The sequence below is a fragment of the Pogona vitticeps genome, chromosome 6 (assembly GCF_051106095.1).
Source record: "Pogona vitticeps strain Pit_001003342236 chromosome 6, PviZW2.1, whole genome shotgun sequence".
NCBI classification, from domain to species: domain Eukaryota; kingdom Metazoa; phylum Chordata; class Lepidosauria; order Squamata; family Agamidae; genus Pogona; species Pogona vitticeps.
In genome coordinates, this window is record NC_135788.1 from 38,948,737 (window position 1) to 38,971,806 (window position 23,070).

Genomic DNA, 23,070 nt, shown 5'->3' on the forward strand with positions numbered 1-23,070 from the left:
AGAGGGCAAGTGGCAATAGAGGTTGTAACGGGCAGACATAACATCACATGTCCGTCACAGCTGGGCAGTGAGTCATCAGCCTATGGTGTGACGGAGGGTGGAACTTAAGGGGAGGAGCTAGTATAAAAAGGGGGGTGAAGAGTGTGTGAGGGAGATTGGAGATGAGAGTCTGAGCTGAGAGTTTAAAGTGATTAGTAGTTAGAGTGAGTGAGGGAGCCTGTCAGTGTGAAATAGTCTGTGTGAGCCAGTGTTTATTAACAGTGATTGATTACCTGATTCTTTACAGTGATTTATTATTTTTATTTTCTGTAATCAATAAACCAGTTTTTGTTTTTAAAAGATATACTTGTCCTTTTATGATTTTTTTAAGGATAAGTTGGTGGCAGCAGAGTTTTAAAGTAAAGTAGCAGCCACTCTTTTAGGTTTGAAGGTGGCTGTTACAGAGGTAATAATTAAGTAACTATTTCCGCCGTCATGGCGTTTCTATTTCTGATTCTATCTTTCCAAGGTAGTCATTTTTATCTGATAAGGCTGCAGTGCTGCACAATTATGAGGATTTCCATTGAACACAACAGATTTGTTATCACTAGAATACAACTGAAATGATTAATAAATCTATTTATTTGAATAAATCTAGTTAGAGTTGTCCAAACGTAATTACACTAAGGCTTGTCTGAATCTCAATTATGCAACAACCAAATCGCCTGTATAGTGAAAAATTCAGCCTGGTAGGTGTTCCTACACTACAACAGTGGACAGGTTAATTTTACCCATTCACACCATAGCACATCAACAACTAATCAGGAACAAGGAGGAGATTTAAAATAATAACATTTTCTCGAATTACAAGGGAGGTTAGTTTAAATTGTTAGAGCCACCATTTCACATGCAGGTCAGTATCAGATTATCTTCTTTATGGAAACTGCAGAACAACCTTGCTGGGTGAAGCTTTAGCTAACAGAGCTACTTGCCTTCAAACAGGGAATTTAATTTTGCGATCCACCAACTTCTTTCCACTTCTCTGCTTTCACAAGCCTCCAATTGCAGCCAGACTCTTAATGACTTCTGTGGTTTGCTTCTTGTCCTCGCTTCAGAACAGTACTGTATCCAGTAACATTTCTATTAATTCATCATAGGGAAGTACTGGATTAGAAAAATAGATAATTACTCATATTAACATCAGTGTTTTTAGGCTGTTTTGCAGATGTTTGGAGCTACAGAAGAGTAGGCGGCATGAGAGTTACTGCCAGCCTTATCATTCACTGAAATTTTGTGCTATGCTCAGTTTATAGACTGCCACTGATTTACTGATGAGAAGGAGGTTGCTTACAAAGCCTAACTATGATATACGTAATAATGGTGCCAAGACTGGAACCACATGCAGATTACATTTACAGCTACTGCAAAATACACCCAGTGCTTTTGCTCGCACATTGGCATTATTAACTATCTACTCATGTGTTTTGCTGTGATTTGCAAGAAAATAAATCTGCCGCATGGTATGCAAAAGGCTTAGCAACAGTTGTCTTACAAAGAGTTTTATTTCTACTGCTACAGAGAGAAGAGACATTCTAATTACCTGGGTTATCATTTCTTTGTTCTTTGCTATTCCTCTTATCATTCAGTGAAGGGGAGAGGAAACCCTCACGTTATACTGACTGGCTGTGCAGGGTTTTAGCCCGACGTGGTGTCAGTACCAGTAATATGAAGGCAAGAAGGAGACCAACATGGCCCCATTAGTGGGTGTGTGAGTTTAATTCTCTCCTCTTTGCATGGAAAAACACATTCAGCTCCAAGCAAAGATAATTCTAGGGCTGAAGAAAACAGGAGAAACAATATTCTTGCTCATCCAATTGACCACAGGTACAAGAGTTACAAATTTAAGAACAGCATCAAGGGGAGATCACCCTGGCCTAAACTAAATATAAATATTTGCTTCTTTGTTCATGGCACACATTGTTCTGCCTGAGAAGAACTTATTGTTCTTCTCCAACAGGAGTGCACCTTTGCCTCTGAATGCCTTCCCTGGAGTGTCATGCCTTTTGGGTTTCTGAGCAGTGCTTGCAGGTTATGTTTTTAAGATGACAGCTATCAGAATTCTCCAGCTAGCATGGCCAGTGATGTGTGCTGATAGGGAAATTCTGGGAGATTAAGCCTTGCTTTTATTGCTCTTCTTGTTTCAAAAGTATATTTTGTAACCCTTGTTGGTAAGCCCAAAAAACTGAAGAAAAATACCATCAACACATAAATAAATAATAGGCACGTTGCTTAGCTAGCAAGGGGCAACAGCTCAGGGAGCGATCAGACAAAGGGAATGTGGTCTACTTTTGCCTCAGTGAGATCATACCTTAAATTTGCGGTCCGACGATGAATGGCCCTTACCGAATCATTTTCCTGGCCAGTGTTGTAACTGGGGATCATTTCCCACTCACCCAAAGGCTTTTGTCATTTTTGTTCTGGAGGCGTTTCGAATTATTCCTTAATAGTATGGCATATGCATATGAGCCTATTGATATTTTTTCAAAGTAAAGTCACTGTTGAAAGTGGCTGCCATAACTGCTGCATGGCTGCCTGTGTAAATGTTATTTTTTAATTTTTTTGTGACCGAAGTGTCAATATATTGACAAACATGTTACCGGATTGAAAGCACCTACTGTCTGGGAAGCGTGTCGACCCTGGACAGGGGTACCTGCTCCATTGAGTGCAATGCATTGCTTCCAGAAACACCAGTGAAACAGAGGAAAATACTCCCATCATGAAACAGTACCTGACATATTGATGTACGTACCATTAATTTTTAAAAAAGTTAAGGGGCTGCAGTACCCCATAATCTAAGAAAGAAAATAAACAGGTAACAAAATGTAGCTGGCCATAATGATTCAAATGGAAGAAAATGAATTGGTAATGTTAAATCACGTTCGGACACTCATCCAGTTATATATACTATGCAACCACAATGTACCACAACAAAAGTATAGAAAGTTTCATTGAAAGTGGGAGACATTTGCCTCGTGTGACCATGGCCTCAGCAGAGATGGTTGCATGAAGAAGCTTAAAGATAAATCCTTGGAATCCTCTATTAAAAATATCTTCAATTTTTGTTGTTGTTATGTACCATCAAGTCACCTCTGACCCCTTGAATGGGTGACCTCAAAAAAAGTCAGTCTCTGTTCTTCCAAAATGCAAGCCTGTGGCTTTCTTTATGGAGTCAGCATGTCTCGTATTGGTCTTCCCCTTAGCATCATTGTCTTTTCCAGCAAATCTTGTTTGATCATCTGCCCAAAGTATGACAGTCATGGTTTTCTCATTTTTGCATCTAAAGAGAGTTCAGGCTTGATTGATCTAGGAACCATTTATTTGTCTTTCTAATAATCCTGAAAAAAGCTCTCCCCCACCATCATATTTCAAATGAATCAACCTTTTTCCTGTTGGTTGTATCACTGTTCAGCTTTCACATAATATGGAAATAAAATAATGATGACAACCTTAGCTTTTGCTCTCCAGTGATACAGCTTACACTTGATAATCTTCAGCTCCTTCATAGCTGCCCTCCCAATTCTCAGTCTTCTTGGCTACAGTCTTCATTTGGTTTGATGACTGAACCTCGGTGTACAAAATCTTTAACAATTTCAATTTCTTCATTGTCAACATTAAAGTAATATAGCTCTTCTGCAGCTATGTCTTTTGACTTTGAATGTTTGATGTTCAACTGCAGTCCTGCTTTTGCACTTTCTTTTCTCCCCTTAATCAGGTCATTTTAAGTCATTGATTCTTTCTGCCAGTAATATGGTAGCATCTGCATATCTTAAATTATTTATGTGCCTTCCACTAATTTTCACTCTGTGTTCATCTGTATCCACATGAGATTTTTATTTGTCCCAATGAGTGAAAGGTGATCTGAGGCTATTCACGTCGTCGTTTCGTCGTGTCCGACTCTTCGTGACCCCATGGACCAGAGCACACCAGGTCCTCCTATCTTCCACTGCCTCCTGGAGTTGGGTCAAATTCATGTTGGTTGCTTCGATGACACTGTCCAACCATCTCATCCTCTGTCATCCCCTTCTCCTCTTGCCATCACACTTTCCCAACATCAAGGTCTTTTCCAAGGAATCTTCTCATGAGATGGCCAAAGTACTGGAGCCTCAGCTTCAGGATCTGTCCTTCCAGTGAGCTCTCAGGGTTTATTTCCTTGAAAATGGATAGGTTTGTTCTCCTTGCAGTCCAGGGGACTCTCAAAAGCCTCCTCCAGCACCACAATTCAAAGGCATCGATTCTTCGGCGGTCAGCTTTCTTTATGGTCCAGCTCTCACTTTCATACATCACTACTGGAAAAACCATAGCTTTGACTATTCGGACTTTTGTTGGCTATTCACATGTGCAATTAATTGAAGATTTAGATCACAGCAGATAAAAAGAAATAAAATCCATGAAAGAAAGGCACAATATGTAAGAAATCAGAGGAAAGTCAACAAATTTCTAATAAAATGGCCAGCGCTTGCTGGAGTTTTGCTATTACTATGGTCTTTGTGTCAGCAACACATTCTTTAATACGAAGCTTCAACACAGAGTTTCCTGGAGACATCCAAGATCGAAGCATTGGCATCAGCTCGATTTGATCCTCACTAGATGTTCTAACCTTCCTAGTATTACGATCACACACAGCTACCAGAGTGCTGATAGCAATACTGATCACTCCCTGGTGTGTAGTACAGTAAAACTGTGAACAAAGAGATTGTATCACAAAAAAATGGAAGAAAGGCTATGTATCGACATCAGCAAGACTTGTGATAAAAAAAGAGGATTACTTACCCGTAACCGTAGTTCTTTGAGTGGTCCTCTGTGAATTCACACATATGGGTAATCTTCCGAGATCGTCAGCACAGGCATGGACATTACCCATTCACAGAGGCCACTATGAAGAAGTGGAGGAATTTCCCCAAGTGCTTGAGGAAACCTTTCCAGGCCCGGCTGATGCAAATGCACCTGAACGACAGGAACATTTCAAGAATGCTATTTATAACACCTCCTTGTCCACATTTGGCAAGAAGACCAAAAATACGGCAGACTGGTTTGAAGCGCATTTAGAGTTGATGCCAGCCATTGAGGATAAGAGGAGAGCTCTAGCAGCATACCAAGTCTGTCCTAGTGAGTACAAATTGCAAGCTCTTTGAACTGCTCATAGCAAAGTCCAATAGGCTGCCAGAAGATGCTCCAACTATTATTGGCTTCAGCTCTGCTCTCAGATACTGATAGCAGCAGACACAGGTAACATCAAGGGAATTTATGATGGTATCAAGCAGGCTTTAGGTCCAATACAGAAGAAATCTGCTCCCCTGAAGTCTGCTACAGATGAAATGCTGGATGCAGCACTATTCTGAGCTATATTCCAGAGAGAATGTAGTAACTGAAGAGGCATTAAATAACATTGAGTGCCTGCCTGTCTTGGAAAAGTTGGACAGTGAACCAACTTTAGCAGAAAAAAAGCGGCCTTGGATTCCCTCGCCTCCGGAAAGGCACCTGGGAAGGATAACATCCCCGTTGAAGTGTTGAAGTGCTGTAAAGAGATCATCACCACCGAGCTGTATGAAATCTTTTGTCTTTGCTGGAGGGAAGGTGGAGTACCACATGAAATGAAGGATGCAAACATCGTCACATTATACAAGAACAAAGGAGACAGGGGCGACTGCAATAACTACCGTGGCATCTCTCTTCTCAGCATTGTAGGGAAGCTGCTTGCCCATGTTGTGCTGAAGAGGCTCCAGGTGCTTGCAGACAGAGTCTATCCAGAATCACAGTGTGGATTTCGAGCTAATAGATCCACCACTGACATGGTATTCTCCTTCAGACAGTTGCAGGAGAAATGTAGGGAACAATGACAGCCACTCTTTGTGTCCTTCATAGATCTCACAAAGGCCTTTGATTTGGTTAGCAGGGACAGCCTTTTTAAAATACTTCCCAAGATTGGATGTCCACCTCGACTCCTTAACATCATCAGGTCCTTTCATGAGGAAATGAAGGGCACTGTAGTTTTTGATGGTTCAAAATCAGATCCCTTTGACATCCGAAGCGGAGTGAAACAGGGCTGTGTCCTCATGGCAACCATGTTTGGGATATTTTTTGCTGTTACGCTGAAACACGCATTTGGAACTGCAACAGAAGGTGTCTATCTCCGGACTAGATCAGATGGAAATTTCTTTAATCTCTCTAGCTAGACTGAAAGCGATGACCAAAGTCCAACTGAAATGCACGTGGGACTTCCTCTTCGCTGATGATGCAGCCATTGTTGCCCATTCTGCTGAAGACCTCCAACAACTCGTGACTTGTTTTAGCAAGGCCTGCCAAGACTTTGGACTAACAATCAGCCTGAAGAAAACACAAGTCATGGGCCAGGGTGTGGACTCACCTCCCTCTTTTACCATCTCCATGCAAGAATTGGAGGTTGTTGATGACTTTGTGTACCTTGGCTCAACCATCTCTGACACCCTTTCCCTAGATGTCGAGCTGGATAAACGCACTGGCAAAGCAGCTACCATGTTCTCTAGACTCACAAAGAGAGTATGGCTCAGTAAGAAGCTGACGGCATATACCAAGATCCAGGTCTATAGAGCCTGTGTCCTGAGCACACTCCTGTACTGCAGTGAGCCCTGGACCCTTTGTGTACAGCAGGAGACGAAGCTGAACACGTTCCATATGTGTTGTTTCTGACGCATTTTTGGTATCACCTGGCAGGACAAAGTTCCAAATAGAGTAGTCCTAGACTGAGCTGGAATTTTTAGCAGGTATACATTACTGAAACAGTGATGTCTACATTGGCTTGGGCATGTTGTGAGAATGGCTGATGGTTGGATTCCAAAAGATCTCCTGTAAGGAGAATTAGTGCAGGGAAAATGCCCCAGAGGGAGACCACAGCTGCAATACAAGGATATCTGTAAGCGGGATCTGAAGGCCTTAGGAATGGACTTGAACAGATGGGAAACCTTGACATCTGAGTGTTCAGCCTGGAGGCAGGCGGTGCATCATGGCCTCTCCCAGTCTGAAGAGACCCATGTCCAGCAGGCTGAGGCAGACAAGAAACCAGCAAAATCAGGGAGCTGGACTGAGGACAGATTGTATTTGTCTTCAGTGTGGAAGGGACTGTCACTCTCGAATTGGTCTCCTCAGCCACACTAGATGCTATTCCAAGCCCTCCATACAGAACACCTTACCATAGTCTCTTGAGACTGAAGGATGCCTAATCTAAATTCTTAACCACATTTTCAAAGGGGACTGAAAGATCATTTTGTGAGGAAAATTTGGGGACATCATCTGGTCAATATCTGTGTACAACTACAGACATAGTAATTAAAACAAACCTCTAAGACAAAAGAAATAACTGAATTATGTATATTGTTCAAAGTATTAGTTTACATCATTTAAGAGCAGTTGATGGCACATTCTTGTTTATTTCCAATGGCAAAGCTGCAAAAGTTGGATTGTTCTGCCTGCTGCCACTGATTGCATCACCGCTATCTTTCTTGGAGGTTTTATTTATTCAGTTTACTGGCACTTACAACACAATGTGCAGCTTTGGTTCAAGCATTAGTTGAGATATAGCCATTTGTCTTCTTTGGCACCCTTACAAAAGGGTGTTAACATTATTAGTATTTTTGCTATTCTACACATTGGCTTTGCAATGAGAAGGAGGGAATCTCCATTTGTGTAACTTGTTATCAATTGGGGATTGTCTGTTCTGCCTTCCTAATTTTTCATGCATCTTTCTCTCTTTTTTTATCTATGTAATTATTGGCTCACAGGTACACCTGGGGGTATTGCTTTCATGAAGTTTAATATCTTGGTTGTACTAGATCACATTTAATTTTCATAATCTTTTAACAAACTAAATTCTTAATCAGAGAAAGGGGGGCAGTTTTTATAACACAGAGAGGAGATAGGGTAATCCTCTGCTTTGCAATAAAAACCCAGAAGACTTAAAGAGATTGCATGTTAGTTCTTTCTTTAATAAAGTATGCCAGACATTCGTATAGAGGAAAGATACAAATTTTCACAACTAAAAATGAACATCCAGTCATCTATATGGTTATCAGTCACCATTCTGCAGTAACATGATGGACATTGCATGCAATAGACCTGAATTAGTCATATGGTACAGATGCAAGAACAACAAATGAGTCTGCAGTTGCTTGAGATTTGGAGTCCCACTTATTAATAGTAATCATCAGCCTTTTATACTGCATATTAATTTGATCAGATTATTATCCATGGACTATATTACAAGGTTGTCTTTAGAAGACAGAATGAACTGATAAAGTGGGAGGTCCCTTCCAGTAATCGTAATATAAGGCAATATGGGGTTATGATTTAGTGTGTTTAGTTTTATGTTTATTCAATCCCATATACTTCCAGCATTACCAAAGAAGTAAACTCCAGTATCTAGCTGGGATACGCTAAAACACAGTATCACCAAATTTGACTCATATAATTCAGATTTCTTCTTTCCATCAAGGAAATAGTAGACATATACTAAAATTATAGCAAAACGTTGGGGAAAAAAGCATGGTTTCAACAACAACAAAAATGCATTTCAGAATTGCAGTGCTTTATGGCACTAAAACAATTATGACAAGAAAAAAAAGATGATCCCTGAATCAGGAAGACAGCAACAACCAATCATAAAAGTAAAAAAATAAAAAATTACAAAACAGCAATCTTCTCCCTATAAAGTGAAAACTGATCTGTCACTCTCCAATTCCACTCTTATTTGGTTTTAAATGACAGTTTGTTCCAATGGACACTTTTCTCTGTGTCAAAACAGCAACAAATCTAAGCAGAGAGAAGTAAGGTTAGCCATGTTTAAAGGATCAAAAAATGAATCACCATCTGTTTAATCCTCTCTTATTGTCCTTGCAAATTCAAGGAAATTAAATAAACCTGCATGCTGAACATAAGGCTGAATTCTGAGGTGCTTTACAGAGGGAGTTTAAATGAGAAGGAATGCTAGGTTTAAGCTGGCACAGATGCCTTGCATAGCTACAATACATTTTATGTCTTTCATCCAGATCAATAGTCATGTGGCTCTTCTCTGCCACCTCCCCCAGCTTTATATGCTGTTAAGCTCTTTACGTAAACTCTTAGTATTACCCAACACTTCCACAAGACAGAAGAACATATTCTTGTGAAGAATTAATCAAGAGTCTCTGGACACATAGCTGTGAACCAGCCACCATATTTTTGGCTTTCTGCCCAGGACATGTATGGATAGAGACCTAACAAAAATATATATTATACTAAAACATCAACTGAAATTCTTGGGTAGTCAAATCACTCCACAGACTTATTTGTTTTGATTTAAAATATAGCTGCTAATTTGCTATTCCCCACTTCCTCCAAAATCACCACCTCTGTTGCCCACAAAGTTGCTGGAATAATGCCCTCAACAGATGCACTGATGCTTTGGGGTTAGGTTGCAGTCTGATTTAGCATGACTCAGGCAGCAGATGGATGGCTAGAATTCTTAATGTGAGCTACAATTGCTATTCATTATTGTCCATATTTTCCTGCCCTAGCATTTATTGTGCCACTGCATTATCTGGTTCTGACTACACTGCGCTGATTGAATAAAATGAATGTACAATAGACAAATAGAGTCTATTACTCATAAATAAAGCACTGAAAACATATTTCACCAGTATCTTTCTGCAGAACCGGGGAGGGGGTATAGTTTGTGTTGTTAATTCTAGTGACTTTCTTGTCATCATAACCAATGGTTCTAAAGATAAAGAAGTTAAACAACCTTTGTAAAACAAAACAAAAATGAACAAATGAACAATTCCACTCAAACTATTATAGCTAGCTATCTGAAAGATAAACTGCTAAATAGGCCACGATGAAATGAAAGATCCCACCTTGACCAGTGACTTAGTTTCACTAAGCCAAATTCATCTCTGGGATGTGGGAAATTAGTCAGTGAAATCTCGGGCAATGCTATACAGAGAGAGTTAGAAGGGAGTAAAGCCCACAACTGCAGCTTTTCCATGGAGGTATCACTTCTTAAATTGAAGATGCTGGATGGAGATTCAGGGCAAAAACCACCTCAAATTTTTAGACTCTAAAAGCTATAAAGGAATATAAGCACTACTCCATTAGCATGATTTACTGTGTGTTAGTTCTGGACACTGACCAATAAATTCTCCTTGGTTTCTCCTCTTATCGCAGTCACAGAACAAGCTGGTTCCAAAAATATTTTAGCCTACTCCAAAACTGTCAGATAAATTTGCTCTTCAGGGTCATTGTAGAGACTAAAAGCACTCAAAATCTTACTGCCTCTGGTGGTAATAATGTAGTGAAGCAGACCGTGTGTATTTAAAGGGAGTAAACTTAAATTAACAAATTAATTTCAGCCAACTATTTTTACATGGTTGAAGAATACTGGAGCATGACGACCCACAATGAACTTTGTTCTTGGGCCTGAGGAATACAGTGAAGGTCCTGAAATAGCTACAAAAATATATTCCAGACAATGCTATAAAAGAAAACTTCAAGCAGATATGATACAAATGGGTTTATATCTAAAGAGGACTTCAGTATGTGTTTCAGATAATTTAATACACATTTAATTTCTACTCCCTTACTTGGGAACTCTCATTTTGCCTTAAATTGCATTTTATGAGGAGTATTTACTTTTTCTTGCCAGAATTTGAAATGATTATGATTTTTCCTTTGTTTCCTTCACAAGTGAGGACATCACTTGTTAATCCATGAGATTATAGGTTAACATGTTATTCTACAAGGGAAGAGGCTATAAACTATTACCTCAATATTCCAAGAAGCTGTCTATAGAGTAAAATATGAGTACTGTACCTTTTGTCATAGATTACAGCTCAATATTATCACGAGGATATTTTAAAGGCAATCCTTGCATGTGTGCTCTCTTTATTTTCTGGCTGACATGGATTACCTTTTCCATGTCTGTGCTCTGACTTGAATATTTATTAGGTATGACTCTTGAGTCCCTTTCAGAATCAGTTCTCCAGATCTGTAGAGCATCAGAGGCACATGCTGACATTCTGTAACTGCCCCCACAGATGTTCTGAATGGCTTACTTAAATTTCCAAGGGGCTAACAATGGTAAATTCAGAATCCTTGCTGTTGTTGCTGCTGTCATCGTCAGGGCTGGAACTGAGGTTACTGGAAGAAGCGGATATGGAGCCCATCAGGGGATCAGAAAAGACTAAAGAAGAATGGCATGAAGCCTCTCTCTCAGTGCTCACATCCTTGCAGGTTGGCACAGTTTGCACATGTTCAGGAACAACATTAATGTTTCCCTCATCTTCTTTGGAAACTAGAATATAGTCATCTGTGCGCCTGTTGTCTGAGTTTGGATCACCAGGAACCTGTGAAGTAGAAGAGCTTAGAATAAGTAATATAGTTGGAATAACCTCTTTTCTTTCTACGGTGTCTAACACATTCATCATCACAGCAAGCACATACCTTTACAGGTGTGGCCGTCGCTGCCTCCACCACCAGGGCTCCCTTGTAAAAGTATACGCCAGTAAAGGTACATATAAAGGGGATCCTAGATGGGAGCTCTTTAAGCAGCGCCTTTCCTACAGATCATAAAGGATGAATGGGTTTACAGTGTTGAACAATTGCACACTTCCATGTTTACTTTAAGGAAGGTGTTCCTTCCTTAAGGTAAACATATACAGGACTTTAGCTGTCTGAGGGCATTTGTAATCCTCTCACCAAAACTGTATTGCTGGCTTCCCAACACACAAGGATCTCTGTGTTTTTTTTATTCACACAATGACACATGGTTTGTTTCTCTTCATGGAGATAATCTCTATGAAGGAAGTATATCAAATGTGAAGTGCTCTTGGTGACTCACAATGAGAAGGGGAAAAGCACATTAATAATGGTGGATGATAACTATAGCACGGCAAGGAAAATACTGAAATATAACTTCGCTGAACAGTTAGTTTCAAATATAAAATCTAAGCTTATGTGCCACTGTTTGCATAAACGAATTTCACATGTCTATTTTCCTACAGCATCCGTTGCAATAGCTGAGCTTTTTCTACTGCTGATATTTCCAGTGGTGAAATTTCCCTCCATTCCTTCTTCTGCCAGTTTTCAGTTTAGGAGAACTCATACTGACAAGAAGCATGTTTTCACCCATCTGCCGCTGCTACTGAATAAACAGAATATGACAGAATTCTACTTCCAGTGGCTTTGAAAGTTAACAGTCTTACATTTAGTGCCATCTGGCTTCTTGGAACGTTTCTCCTGATGAATATCTCCTAGCAGGATGAAACTTATTTATATCACCTACAGGAAAGAAAGAATCATTCCCAAATAGCATGTTTTAAGCAGGAATCCAGTTTCCAAGGGGGTTAATGTTTGAGCTTCTCCTTTATCATCCACAGAACTGTGAGGGTCCAGGTAAGGGAGCATATTTTCAAGAGTAGTAGTGGTCGTGGAACACTCATATAAGGAATTTCTCCTACTCTTGGTTGAGTGCAAGGCAGATGGGCAATGATACCCATTTGGTTCAGTTGCGGCCTGTAATGTCAGAAGAGGTGCCCGAGGCGCTAGTACACTGAAGACCTGCTGCCTCCTTGCTCAACACTTGCCTATCATGGCTAATACAAGCATCCAATGGAGTTACAGTAGATTGGGCTATTAACATCATCAATGCCTCACTGAGAAAGGGTTACCTTCTCCCATGTGTAAAGGAAACTATTATATGGCCCATCTTGAAATGGTCAAGTTTGGCAAAGGATAACCTAAATAACTTTAGGCCTGTTGCCAATATATCCTTCATCGGCAAGGTAATCGAGTGGGTGGTGGTGCAGCAGCTACCGGCATTCCTAGAGAATTGTCTTGATCCATTCCATTCCTGATTCAGGCCACAGCATGATACCAAGACAGCACTGCTCACACAGCACAATGACCTTTTAAGGGAGACCAACAAGGGAGGAGTCATCTTGGATCTCTCAGAGACTTTTGATACCATTGACCATGGTATCCTCCTGGATAGATTCTTGGATGTGGGGATTGGAGGCCTGGCGCTCTGCTGGCTCCTATCCTTCCTTGAGGGTTGTGTCCAGAGAGTGCAGCTTGGGGAAGAATTGTCGATTCCCTGGTACCTCAATTGTGGGGTGCCTCAGAAGCTGTCAATCCCCCCAATGCTTTTTAACATCTATGTAAATCCATTGGGGGAGGTCATCTGGAGATTTGGAGTGTATTGTCATCAGTATGCTCTTATTTACATTCTCTGCAGTAGATGCTGTCCAGATACTTGAGCGCTGTCTGGCCTTGGTTCCGGAACGGATTAGGGCTAACAGGCTAAAGCTGAGCCTAGATAAGATGTCGATCCTTCTCCTGGGGGATCCTTCTGATAGGTTAGGGGGTAGTCTCCCTAGATTGGAAGGAATAATCCTCTCACTTGGGGATCAACTTTGGAATCTGGGTGTGTTCCTGGATCCAGCTCTCTCATGGGATTCCCAGATTGCAGACGTGTCCAGGTTATCCTTTAATCAGTTGAGGCTTTTTGTTCAGCTCCAACGCTACCTAGATGAGGGGCCTTGAGGACGTTGTTACATGCACTAGTAGGCAGCACCAAGATAGACTACTGTAATGATCTCTACATGGGGGTTCCTTTGAGACTGACCTGGAGACTGCAGTAGGTTTGGAATTCAGCTGCCAGGCTGGTGACGTCTATGAGTAAATGTGACCGCATAATCCCAGTCCTGGCTTGCCTGCAACGGTCGCCTGTGATATCCCAGATCCAGTTCAAGGTTTTGGCATTTACTCATAAAGTCCTCCATGGTTTGGGGCCCTGTTACGTGTCAGAGTGCCTCTCACCAAGAACATTGACACATGTCACCTGATCCTCTCAGGCCATGTTCAGCTGGGTTGCTACAAGGAAGAAGGCCAAAAACAAACAAACAAACAAAAAATCCAAGAAAAATTGGTTGTGACACCTGTGCTTTTGAATGGGTTTCTGGCCAAGCTGCAACTGGCCACCTTCCTGCTGACCTTTAAGAGGTTGCTCAAAATGATGCTCTTTACAGAGGCTTTGAATGGCATCCTCAGATGATCCCATCTACTTGTCCTGCCTATCCAGTTATTGGTTGATATTGGTTTCTTCGCCCTATGATGCTTGATTTGATTCCTGTATTTTTTTATTATCATTCTTATTGTTTAATTTATTGTTATACTTTTGCTTTGACCTTATTTGATTTGCACTACTTGGGCATTATAAAAGTCTATGACACACACTATTCTGGGTGATTAACAACCAGATATATTGTATATATAAAGGGTGAAAAGTAGTGGAGTAGTCAAGAAGGAAAGGTGCTCCTTGGATCAGATATGAGAGAGGTAAAACAGTACAATTTCAATGTGTCTTCTGATTTTTCTGCCTTCATTCATTGCAGTACCGCTTCTTTGGTTACCTTCTCAGTACAAGAAATTCCAAGGATCCTCAGATAAATCCTTATTTCAAATGCTTCCATGTTTTCTATAGTGATGTGTGTTAAAGTCCACAACTCTATGTCATACAGTAAAAGTGAAGATGCACAGCATTGTACTGTGGATATGATCAATTTAAAGGGTGACTTTTTTCTTTTCTTTTTCTTTGTTTTGTTTCCTTTTGTTTGCATATGACTTCCCTCATCTAAAGAATGCTGCCGCAGGCTATCTCTATTCTGAGGGCTTGGAGACAATGGTTCATTTGAAGCGGGCTGATGTGAGCTAAATAAGATCATTCCAGGTCAGGTAAAGATCCAGTATGCCATGTGGTGCAATCTTTGCAACCACAGAGCATCTGCACCTCAAGTAACTCTATTGGCCTACCTCATTTAAGGGTGTGATGGGGGGAAAAGAAGCCACTACCAGCCTTCATTCTTTGCCCTTGAGGTTTCTGAAGGTGAGGAATCAAGACTAATCCTGAGCTGTTGCCAGCAGACCTGTCAGGTGAGCAGAGTGACCTCTGACCCTGATGGTTCTCAGGAGCTGAGATGGTTGCACAGCCAGCACTGAAAACTGTGCTTAAGAACACCAACAAGATTTCTCTCACTGAGCATTTTATTAACATTTTGAAGAACAAACAGCACCCTTTAAGAAAAGCTATAAAGAAAAGAAGCAAATACAAAACATCTCCCTTCTTGTCCCCTCCTATCCCTTCTTTCTTCTGGGAGAAGGCTTTAAGTTTTTAATCCCCCCCAAAAAGGTACAGTTCATCAGTGCTGCCCTAATTAATTTTTTAAAAAATCTTTGCTTCTTCCTTCTGTTCCACAAAGGGGCAGTTGATGCAAGGAAGTTTTTAATTTCTCAATATCATGATGTAGTTAAGCTATTTGTTTAAGCCAATAATGATATTGGGAAACTAAAACCAGCTGAAAAATTAAAAGCAGGAAGCTATAATCTATCCCAGCAATCGCCTATCCTGGAAATTACCCTATATGGAGCGATACCACCTGCACCTAAAAAAGAGTAGCCTCTGACAGGGACTCAGAAAGGAGTGGATAGGAACACTCTGAGAGTAGGTTGATTTGCTCTAGCAAATATGTTGTCTGGCAAACCACCCTTTCCTTGCAGTTAACCAAACAGTGGGCTAAATGCTCATGTACTCACCTTCTAACTTTGTGTGGTTGTGATGCACCATTCATTCAATCAAATTACAAGATACTTATTTTTGTCCACAAGCTCCATATATCCATACTGGATTTTTAGCTGCAGAGTTATTTCTGTTGCATGCTCTTCCTTTCATTATGCTTGAAGGCTTAGCTTGCAGGGATACAGGACTTAAACACCCCCAGGTGTGACCTATTGGTATGAACTCATAGTAAAGAACTTGCAGCTGGAATCCTCTTGATCCCCGTGCCTGGTAAAGTGGGTGTCTGTCTTTCATCCCACCTCCCACACTCATGCTTGGGTCCTGGTGTGTGCTTGCACTCACAATCCACAGTACATTCTTAGTGATGAAGACATACATTTCTCTATAATGTGGGTGAGAAGTGGCACTGGAGCCTCTATCCAATCAGCTACAAATCTTGCAAAAGAGAAAGAATCATCACCCACAAACCCTATGCAAATGTTTATTACATTTCACTTCTATATCATTACTGTTCCCATTATATTGGGCCTCTTGTATATGAGCATAACATGCCTTCGATTTTGTTGTGCTTTGGCTTAACTTTTTTAGTGAAGCCAATTCTCATCAAACCTCTAAGAGCTTCTCATAGTCAAACCCACCTATTTTATCAGTGAACACTTTAGCACTAATGATCTCAGCCTCTATATAGTTCTGCACAACTACTATGATGGATGAGACAGATTTGTTGTCTCTAACGAATGCAAAATGTATGCTTTCATCTGCTTCACTGAGTTAAGTTTTTTTTTTGCTCTGTGATAATAATTTGTGTTCCACAGGCATTAAATTTTTACAGTGTAATAAGCATATTAATAGCTGATGGGACCCTTTGGCTTTTCTTTATCAAAATTAGATACACTAAAAACAAAACCATGATCGTGCATAATAAAAGTACCAAGCTGCCATCCTTAAATTTATATTTTACTCTTGTTTTCAGCCAATTAAAACTACAGTTATTACTAAGAAGCTAGTATACTTTAATTTTTTGTTTTCGTTATATGCCATCAAGCTGCTTCTGACTTGGCAACTCTATGAATTAGTACCCCACTCCCCACAAAGGTCCTGTCATCAATAGGGATGGCAATTCCCCATTCTAGAAGTTCTACGTGACTTACGTACACCTTACAGAGACTTATATGTGGCTCATCTGGTACAAAAACGCTTGAACTCACTTATCTCGAAAACTGTATTAGGGTTGCTATAAGTCGGTTACAACTTGACAACACATAGCAAGTCAGATAGAATTTCCAGAATGAGGATTATAGGCTTTGTAGTCCAAGAAATAAAAAAAATTCCATCCCTAATCATCCATAGCAATGCTCAGCTCTCGGAGACTGAAGGCTATGATTCCTTTGAATCAATTCATCTTTTACTTGGTCTTACTTTTTCCTGTTGTCTTCAACTTTTCTCAGCATTATTGTCTTTTCCAGTGGCTCTTATCTTCTTATGATGTTTCCAAAATATAAAAGCCTCAATTTTTCCTTTTTGCTAATTCAGAAAATTCATGTTTTATTTGATCTAGCATGCTGCTGTTTGTCTTTCAGATGCTCCATGGTATCCATAAAGTTGTCCTTCAGCAGGTATTTCAAATTTATCAATGTCTTTCCTATCAGTTTTTTTCACTGAGCAGCTTTCACATATATACATAGAAACCAGGAATACTGTAGCACTCTTGATACTCACTTTCATCTAAATATTTGTTGGAATATTCCTGATAGGATTTTGATAGATCCTAACTATAATTTTCTATAGCTTGGAATAATTCTGTTTGTATCCCATATACATCTGGTGATTTACTTCTTCCATGAGCTTTGAAAGTGGCTTTCACCTTTTTAAAATTGCAGGCTCTTCACCACAGAAGTGTTCTTTGAAGGAACTCTCTTATCCTTGTATCTCTTCTGCATAGTTCTTTAGTACTGTATATTGGTTCAATTTCATCTGTACTTACGCTAGTCAAATAATACGTTCCCGTGTTGATCTTTCAGGATCCCCAATCTAGGTTTAAAATCTTTTGATTTTTCGGATTTTATGGAAAAGATCTCTTGTTTTTCCTCTGTTGTTCTCTATATATTTCAATTAATGTCTCTATATGTCAGTAGCTGAAAGCGCTGCATTTTGGATTCTGACCTCATTTCCTTTGCTTCTCATTTGTCCATCACAATTTTAAGTTTTCTTCAGTCATCCACTGAGGTTTTTCTTTCTTTTTGTTTTCTCCCCCCCCCCCCCAATTTTTTTAAATGGGAATGCCTCCTGGTGGCTTTTCTGTCAGCTTTCCTGACACACTCAAACCTCCCCTCCACAATTAAGTGTGCATCCAGGAGGGAGGTATCTTATTATAAATGGCCAAATAGGCATATCAAAGGGTACAATTCTTGCATTAATAATCTACTGGAAAAATTGGGAGCCTCTGGCCTTTAAAATAAGCTTGCCATCTATTTATAAAATAAGCAGACACTACATCATTAAGGAGGTCATCCAAATTAAAGAGAAAAATATATATCTGATGCATATTTTTTTCAGATCCAAGCAAATATTTTAATGTAGCAAAATCTGAAAAGTCTAGAGAAGTACATTAACTAGGACATCTGCTTAATTAGATGTCAGGTTACTGCCTGTCTCTCAGACTCATACGTAGTTTCAACAACAGTCCAGGGCTAAATGGGTCCAAGAGGAAAACTGTTCGATATGAGACCAAACTGTAGTCCTTGAACATGAAAAAACAACTTATATAAAGAAAACTAAAGCGGACTGGAGGGGTAGCATCAGTAAAACACTAATGCTGCAGTAGGAAGTATTGGCCAATCCTATATGTTTATTTTCTTGGTCATGTTTATTGTCAAATCAAATAGGGAAGAAATATTTGAGGTGTTCCCTGTGTTAACTTTTTAATTAAAATACAATTCAGAGAAACAAATAAAATCCAGGGCTTCCCAGTGATAGGAATCTCCCTGTATTTAAGAAAATATTTTAAAGTGAAAACAGTGTCTCCTAATAATAGCAGCACAATGTCAATATCAAACATCATAACATCTATGAGCTTCTTTATCATTGGCAAAATCTATTGGGAACTTTTATTGTATAAGCCTTGAAATGAATACAAATTGCTCAAGAACTCAGCTTTGACACAGAATTCTCGACAACTATTAAAAAAAGAACCTAATGCAACCACTGGTCATAATGAAGGCAGGCATAGTTATTTACTTTGTCTGGAATCCTAATGGTGTTTGTATAATTAGCTCTGCTTAACTGTGTCTATTTGATAAAGTGTGAGGGTATATCTTACGTGCACAGTCAGACATGTAACCAGGCATATGACCGAAGTGCATACCTGCACTTTATCAATCAGCTGTGGCTAGTTATGGAAATAGCACATAAACACCTATAGGATCCTGGACATTATCTTTTACAAAAAGGAAGGTCACTGTACTGATTTGTTGAGAAAGGTGAAAAGGAGGGGTAGTTCAAAAAGGCGGCAATGGACGTATTAGAGGACTGAAGTTGATCCACTGCTGTTGCACAATCATGCTCTAGAAGACAGAGCTAATGAGAAGAGTCCAGCGATATTAAGGGTGGGGGGAGCTTTGTTTCCATTGCAGATGTATCTCTCGTGTTATATGTCAGACAATTTGTATTTAAACTTAGACATGGAAATTTGGAAGCAACATAGCCACCTTATTTGATGATTCTTTTTTGAAAGCCAATAGGTTATTCTGCAATTAGAATAAGATGGTTGGGTCAAAGACAAGTGTGTAAGAGAAATGGCTTAATGGAGGATGAGAAACTTTAACAGAGAAATTAAAATTCTAAAGAAGATTGGATAAAGGGAAGTGCTTTGTTTTAGTGCAAGCTCTTTAAAGCAAAGACACTGATCGCTGTTGCTGTGAAAATAACCATTGTGTAGTTCACTGCCAAGTTATTTGGGAGGAGGTTCCACTGAACTCAGTGGGACATGCTTGCCAGTAAATTTGCACAGGACTGCTCAAGTCTGACCTTTACCTGTTTCCTTGGAGGGATGCATTGTTTTGCGACTGAAGGATCTTTCAGGGTTTCACTTGGCTCCTTGTTCTGATTGTAGGAACAGTAGTGATCATCTTCGATTGTGATTTGTTCATTTTCCTCTGCCTCCAACTGACTCTGATTAAAACGTAGGGAACCTTTCAGAATATCCTTGATCTGTTTATAAAGAGGTGGCGGGGAGGGGAGAAGAGGAGAAGCATTCTTTAGGCACACTCTGACATCTTTCACTAATTCTCTGGTTACTTGACTTGCTCATGAAATTTACAGAAAGGACAACTGTGCTTCTGAATAAAACTATTAGGGCATGACTGAACCTCTTGTCAAGAGTGAAAAAGGTATAGGGAGCGTATTTAAAAGAAAACATTTCCCTGCTCCTACTTTCAATACATGTTACAATGTATTGATCTCAGCATTTTCCTGGTCTGGTCCAGCTTACCATTCCACAAAGAACTCAACAAACGTAAGAGAACAGACACAGGTCGCAACTAATATACTAACTGGAAACATACACAGTATGTGTTCTTCTAACTACATCAGAATATTAGGAAGACACAGTATGAATCACTAAATGCCCCACTTCATCTCTCATTGGTAGTTGGGTGCTCTAGGAGAAGAGCTTGTTGCTGGGGCAGTGGGGAAAGGGACCCTGTTGCTCAAATCACTACAGGGCTCCAGGCTATGCAAAGCTCAAGGGAGAACAGCAAGTCACAGCTCCTGTGAGATCTCATGAGATGAGATTCCAAGTGAGGCTGTGCAAGCCCAAAGTATCCCTAGACTGGCAGAAACCAGGCCCATGATTTGTTCACTTCCCCTGTTGCGATGTCATGAACTCATGTTATTTTCTTTCACAGGAGCCAGGATGGATTTTTTACATGACAACCTGATTGTGTCTGTGTTACTGGGCCTTCTCTCGAGCGCCACAGGATACAATTTAGTTTTATTAATTTCCCCCCCTCATGGTTGGCGATATAGATGGAAGTTCTGGGTTCATATGGGTGATATGATTGTTGATAGTGTTATACATTATAATTCTGATGGTGTTAGTGTGGACTAACATCAAAAGTGTGGGGGTGCATATGAGAGAAAGCAGCATCTGGAGAGACAAGTGGTTGCCAAGGTTCTCACATGGTTCTCAAAAGAATTTTGCTGTCTCAGGTTGTAAGAACAACGAGAATGAACAGTGGCTGTTAGGAGCCCTTCATGTATTCCAAAAGGCAACTAGTTGTTAAAATCTGAGTGTCAAGGCCTGGTATAGGGAGGCCACTTTAGCTAGAATTGCAGGGTAGTTCTAACATGAGTAGATCCATGGAGGATGAAATTCCCTCCGCACTGTTTTTAGATTAATTAATTAAAATATTTATGTTTGTCTTATATCTGAAGATCTCAAAGTGAGGTACTATCAATGTAATAATCTAAAACCAACAATTTAAAACAATTCAACAAGATCAAGATAGAAATGAAATTCAACAGACCAAAAACTAAGGCATGGTCATTAATGTTAAATGTTCAGGTGAAGAGTTAAATTTTAACACATTGCCAAAATGAGGTCAATGATGTTGGTGGTCAGGCCAGGACTACCACAAGAGTCAAATCCTGATGCCGATCATCATTCCAGAAAAGGCAAGTTTGTTGACAATGACTGGAAACAATGGAAAAGCCAAGGGTTGAAGCAAAGCAGGTGCTCTTCCATCAAGCTTTAGCTCCTTCTGCTGAGCTGTGGACCCTCTTCAAATCACATTACTCACCTAAACTATTTGAAATATCCAGTGATAAAGATGAGTCCAGGAAGTAGACTCTCAAGCTATACACCTGTTTCTATGGTGTGTGCACATCTATGCTTGTGTGGAACAAGTTGCTTATCCAATTCCAAAATTTATGAATTACCTACCATACAGAGCCTTGGTCTTTTCAGGATTTTGCTTAAATCTGATAGCCCTTTTAAAAACCATTACAGTGTCCAAATGCTGGTCCCAGCATTTGTAATCTGTCATCCAGCTCTGATGACAATGAGAAACAGAGCTGAACATCATCAGCATACGGATGGCACTCAAATGCTAAACTCCTCATTACCTCATCCAGTAGTTTCATGTAAAATAGCATGGGAACAGAACACAGCCCTGCGGTATGTCATAATTATTAACCATGGGGATGGACAAAAATCATCTACCACTACTTTCAGTATCTAGATTGTGGGTAGGAGTGGAGCTTGAATAACTCTGTGTCTCTTAATTCCACCTGCAAAGGCAGTTTAGTCAGAAACCATGACTGAGGTGGTCAACGAACACAGAGAGTTCCAGGGGGATCAACGTAGTAGCTCTTCCCCTACTCCCCCCCAGCACATCATGGAGGCCAAGTCTGGTTCCTATGGTATTTGGAAAAGGCTGGAGGTTTTCCTTGGTGCACATTCTTTTAATTCAGAACAGCAAGAAGGAACTGGACTTAAAACTGCATTATAATTACAACAGGTTCCTTTTTTTTCTTTTGCCATCTAAATGTTCCAATGGTTTGAATCTGCCTAGGTCTAGCTTGGAGACATAACATATCTTAATTGAGCAGTTGTGATCCCAAATAATGCAATATTACAATAAAACTAGAATGTAATATATGAAATGTAATCTGTTCCATATGAGTTAGTTATGTGCTCTGAAGTCAGAACCAATTTATAGTAACCCTAATAGGGTTTTCAAGATTAGTGAGATATTTAAGGAGTGGTCTATCACTCCTCCAGTGAGTTTCCATGATCCAGTAGGGATTTGAACCCTGGTTTCCAGAGTCCTAATCCATTACTCTATTCACTATTCCCAACCTTGGATCCACAGATGTTCTTAGACTACCGAAATCCTGGCCACAACAGCTAGTAGTGAAGACTTTTCGGAGTTTTATTCCAAGGAACACCTTGAAACCCAAGGCTGGAAACTATTGCACTACATCACACTGGTCACATGTTGATAGTACATAAAATATCTTAATTCTGTATATGACTATACCTGCTTCAATCCAGCTAAGGAAACCAGAATTTCATCTTCTTTCTCCAAGTGCTCCTGCAGGATCACTTCCTGAATATTTCCTGCAAAAAGAATTATTTTATAGGAAAGTATCAGGACAATAAGTCTTCACATTACTGTCAACATGCAGACAGTAGCAGGTTTCCCTTCTTTGGGGAGAAAGACTGGGAAGGTTAGATGTATTGGTCCAGCAAATTTGGATACTAGGTGAGAGAAGAAGTATATTTTGCTACCTTTGCTGAAAGGAGCTAAAAATGAGTAGCCTGCTTAAAACCACTCCCCCATTAAAAGTTAAAGGAGCCATAGATAATGGCTTCCATTATCAAATTGGACCACATAAGGATGAAATATATGAGAAATCATGACTCTTTATCTGATATCAAAACATGTTTT

The 23,070-nt window shown here is 39.9% G+C and overlaps 1 protein-coding gene across 3 annotated transcripts in view; it reads right to left on the reverse strand.

Annotated features, from left to right (window-relative positions):
• Nucleotides 1–7,976: 7,976 nt before the first annotated feature.
• The window catches only part of TBC1D5 (TBC1 domain family member 5), a 370,039-nt gene continuing 354,945 nt past the window's right edge, over nt 7,977–23,070 (reverse strand). For all 3 annotated transcript variants that reach the window (XM_020807289.3, XM_020807270.3, XM_078377254.1), the window contains 3 exons: nt 22,660–22,739; nt 19,652–19,828; nt 7,977–11,390 (listed from right to left, as the gene is read on the reverse strand). In XM_020807289.3, the coding sequence (XP_020662948.3) occupies nt 11,100–11,390; nt 19,652–19,828; nt 22,660–22,739 (548 nt within the window). In that variant the 3' untranslated portion in view covers nt 7,977–11,099. The remainder of the gene's footprint in view (nt 11,391–19,651; nt 19,829–22,659; nt 22,740–23,070) is intronic.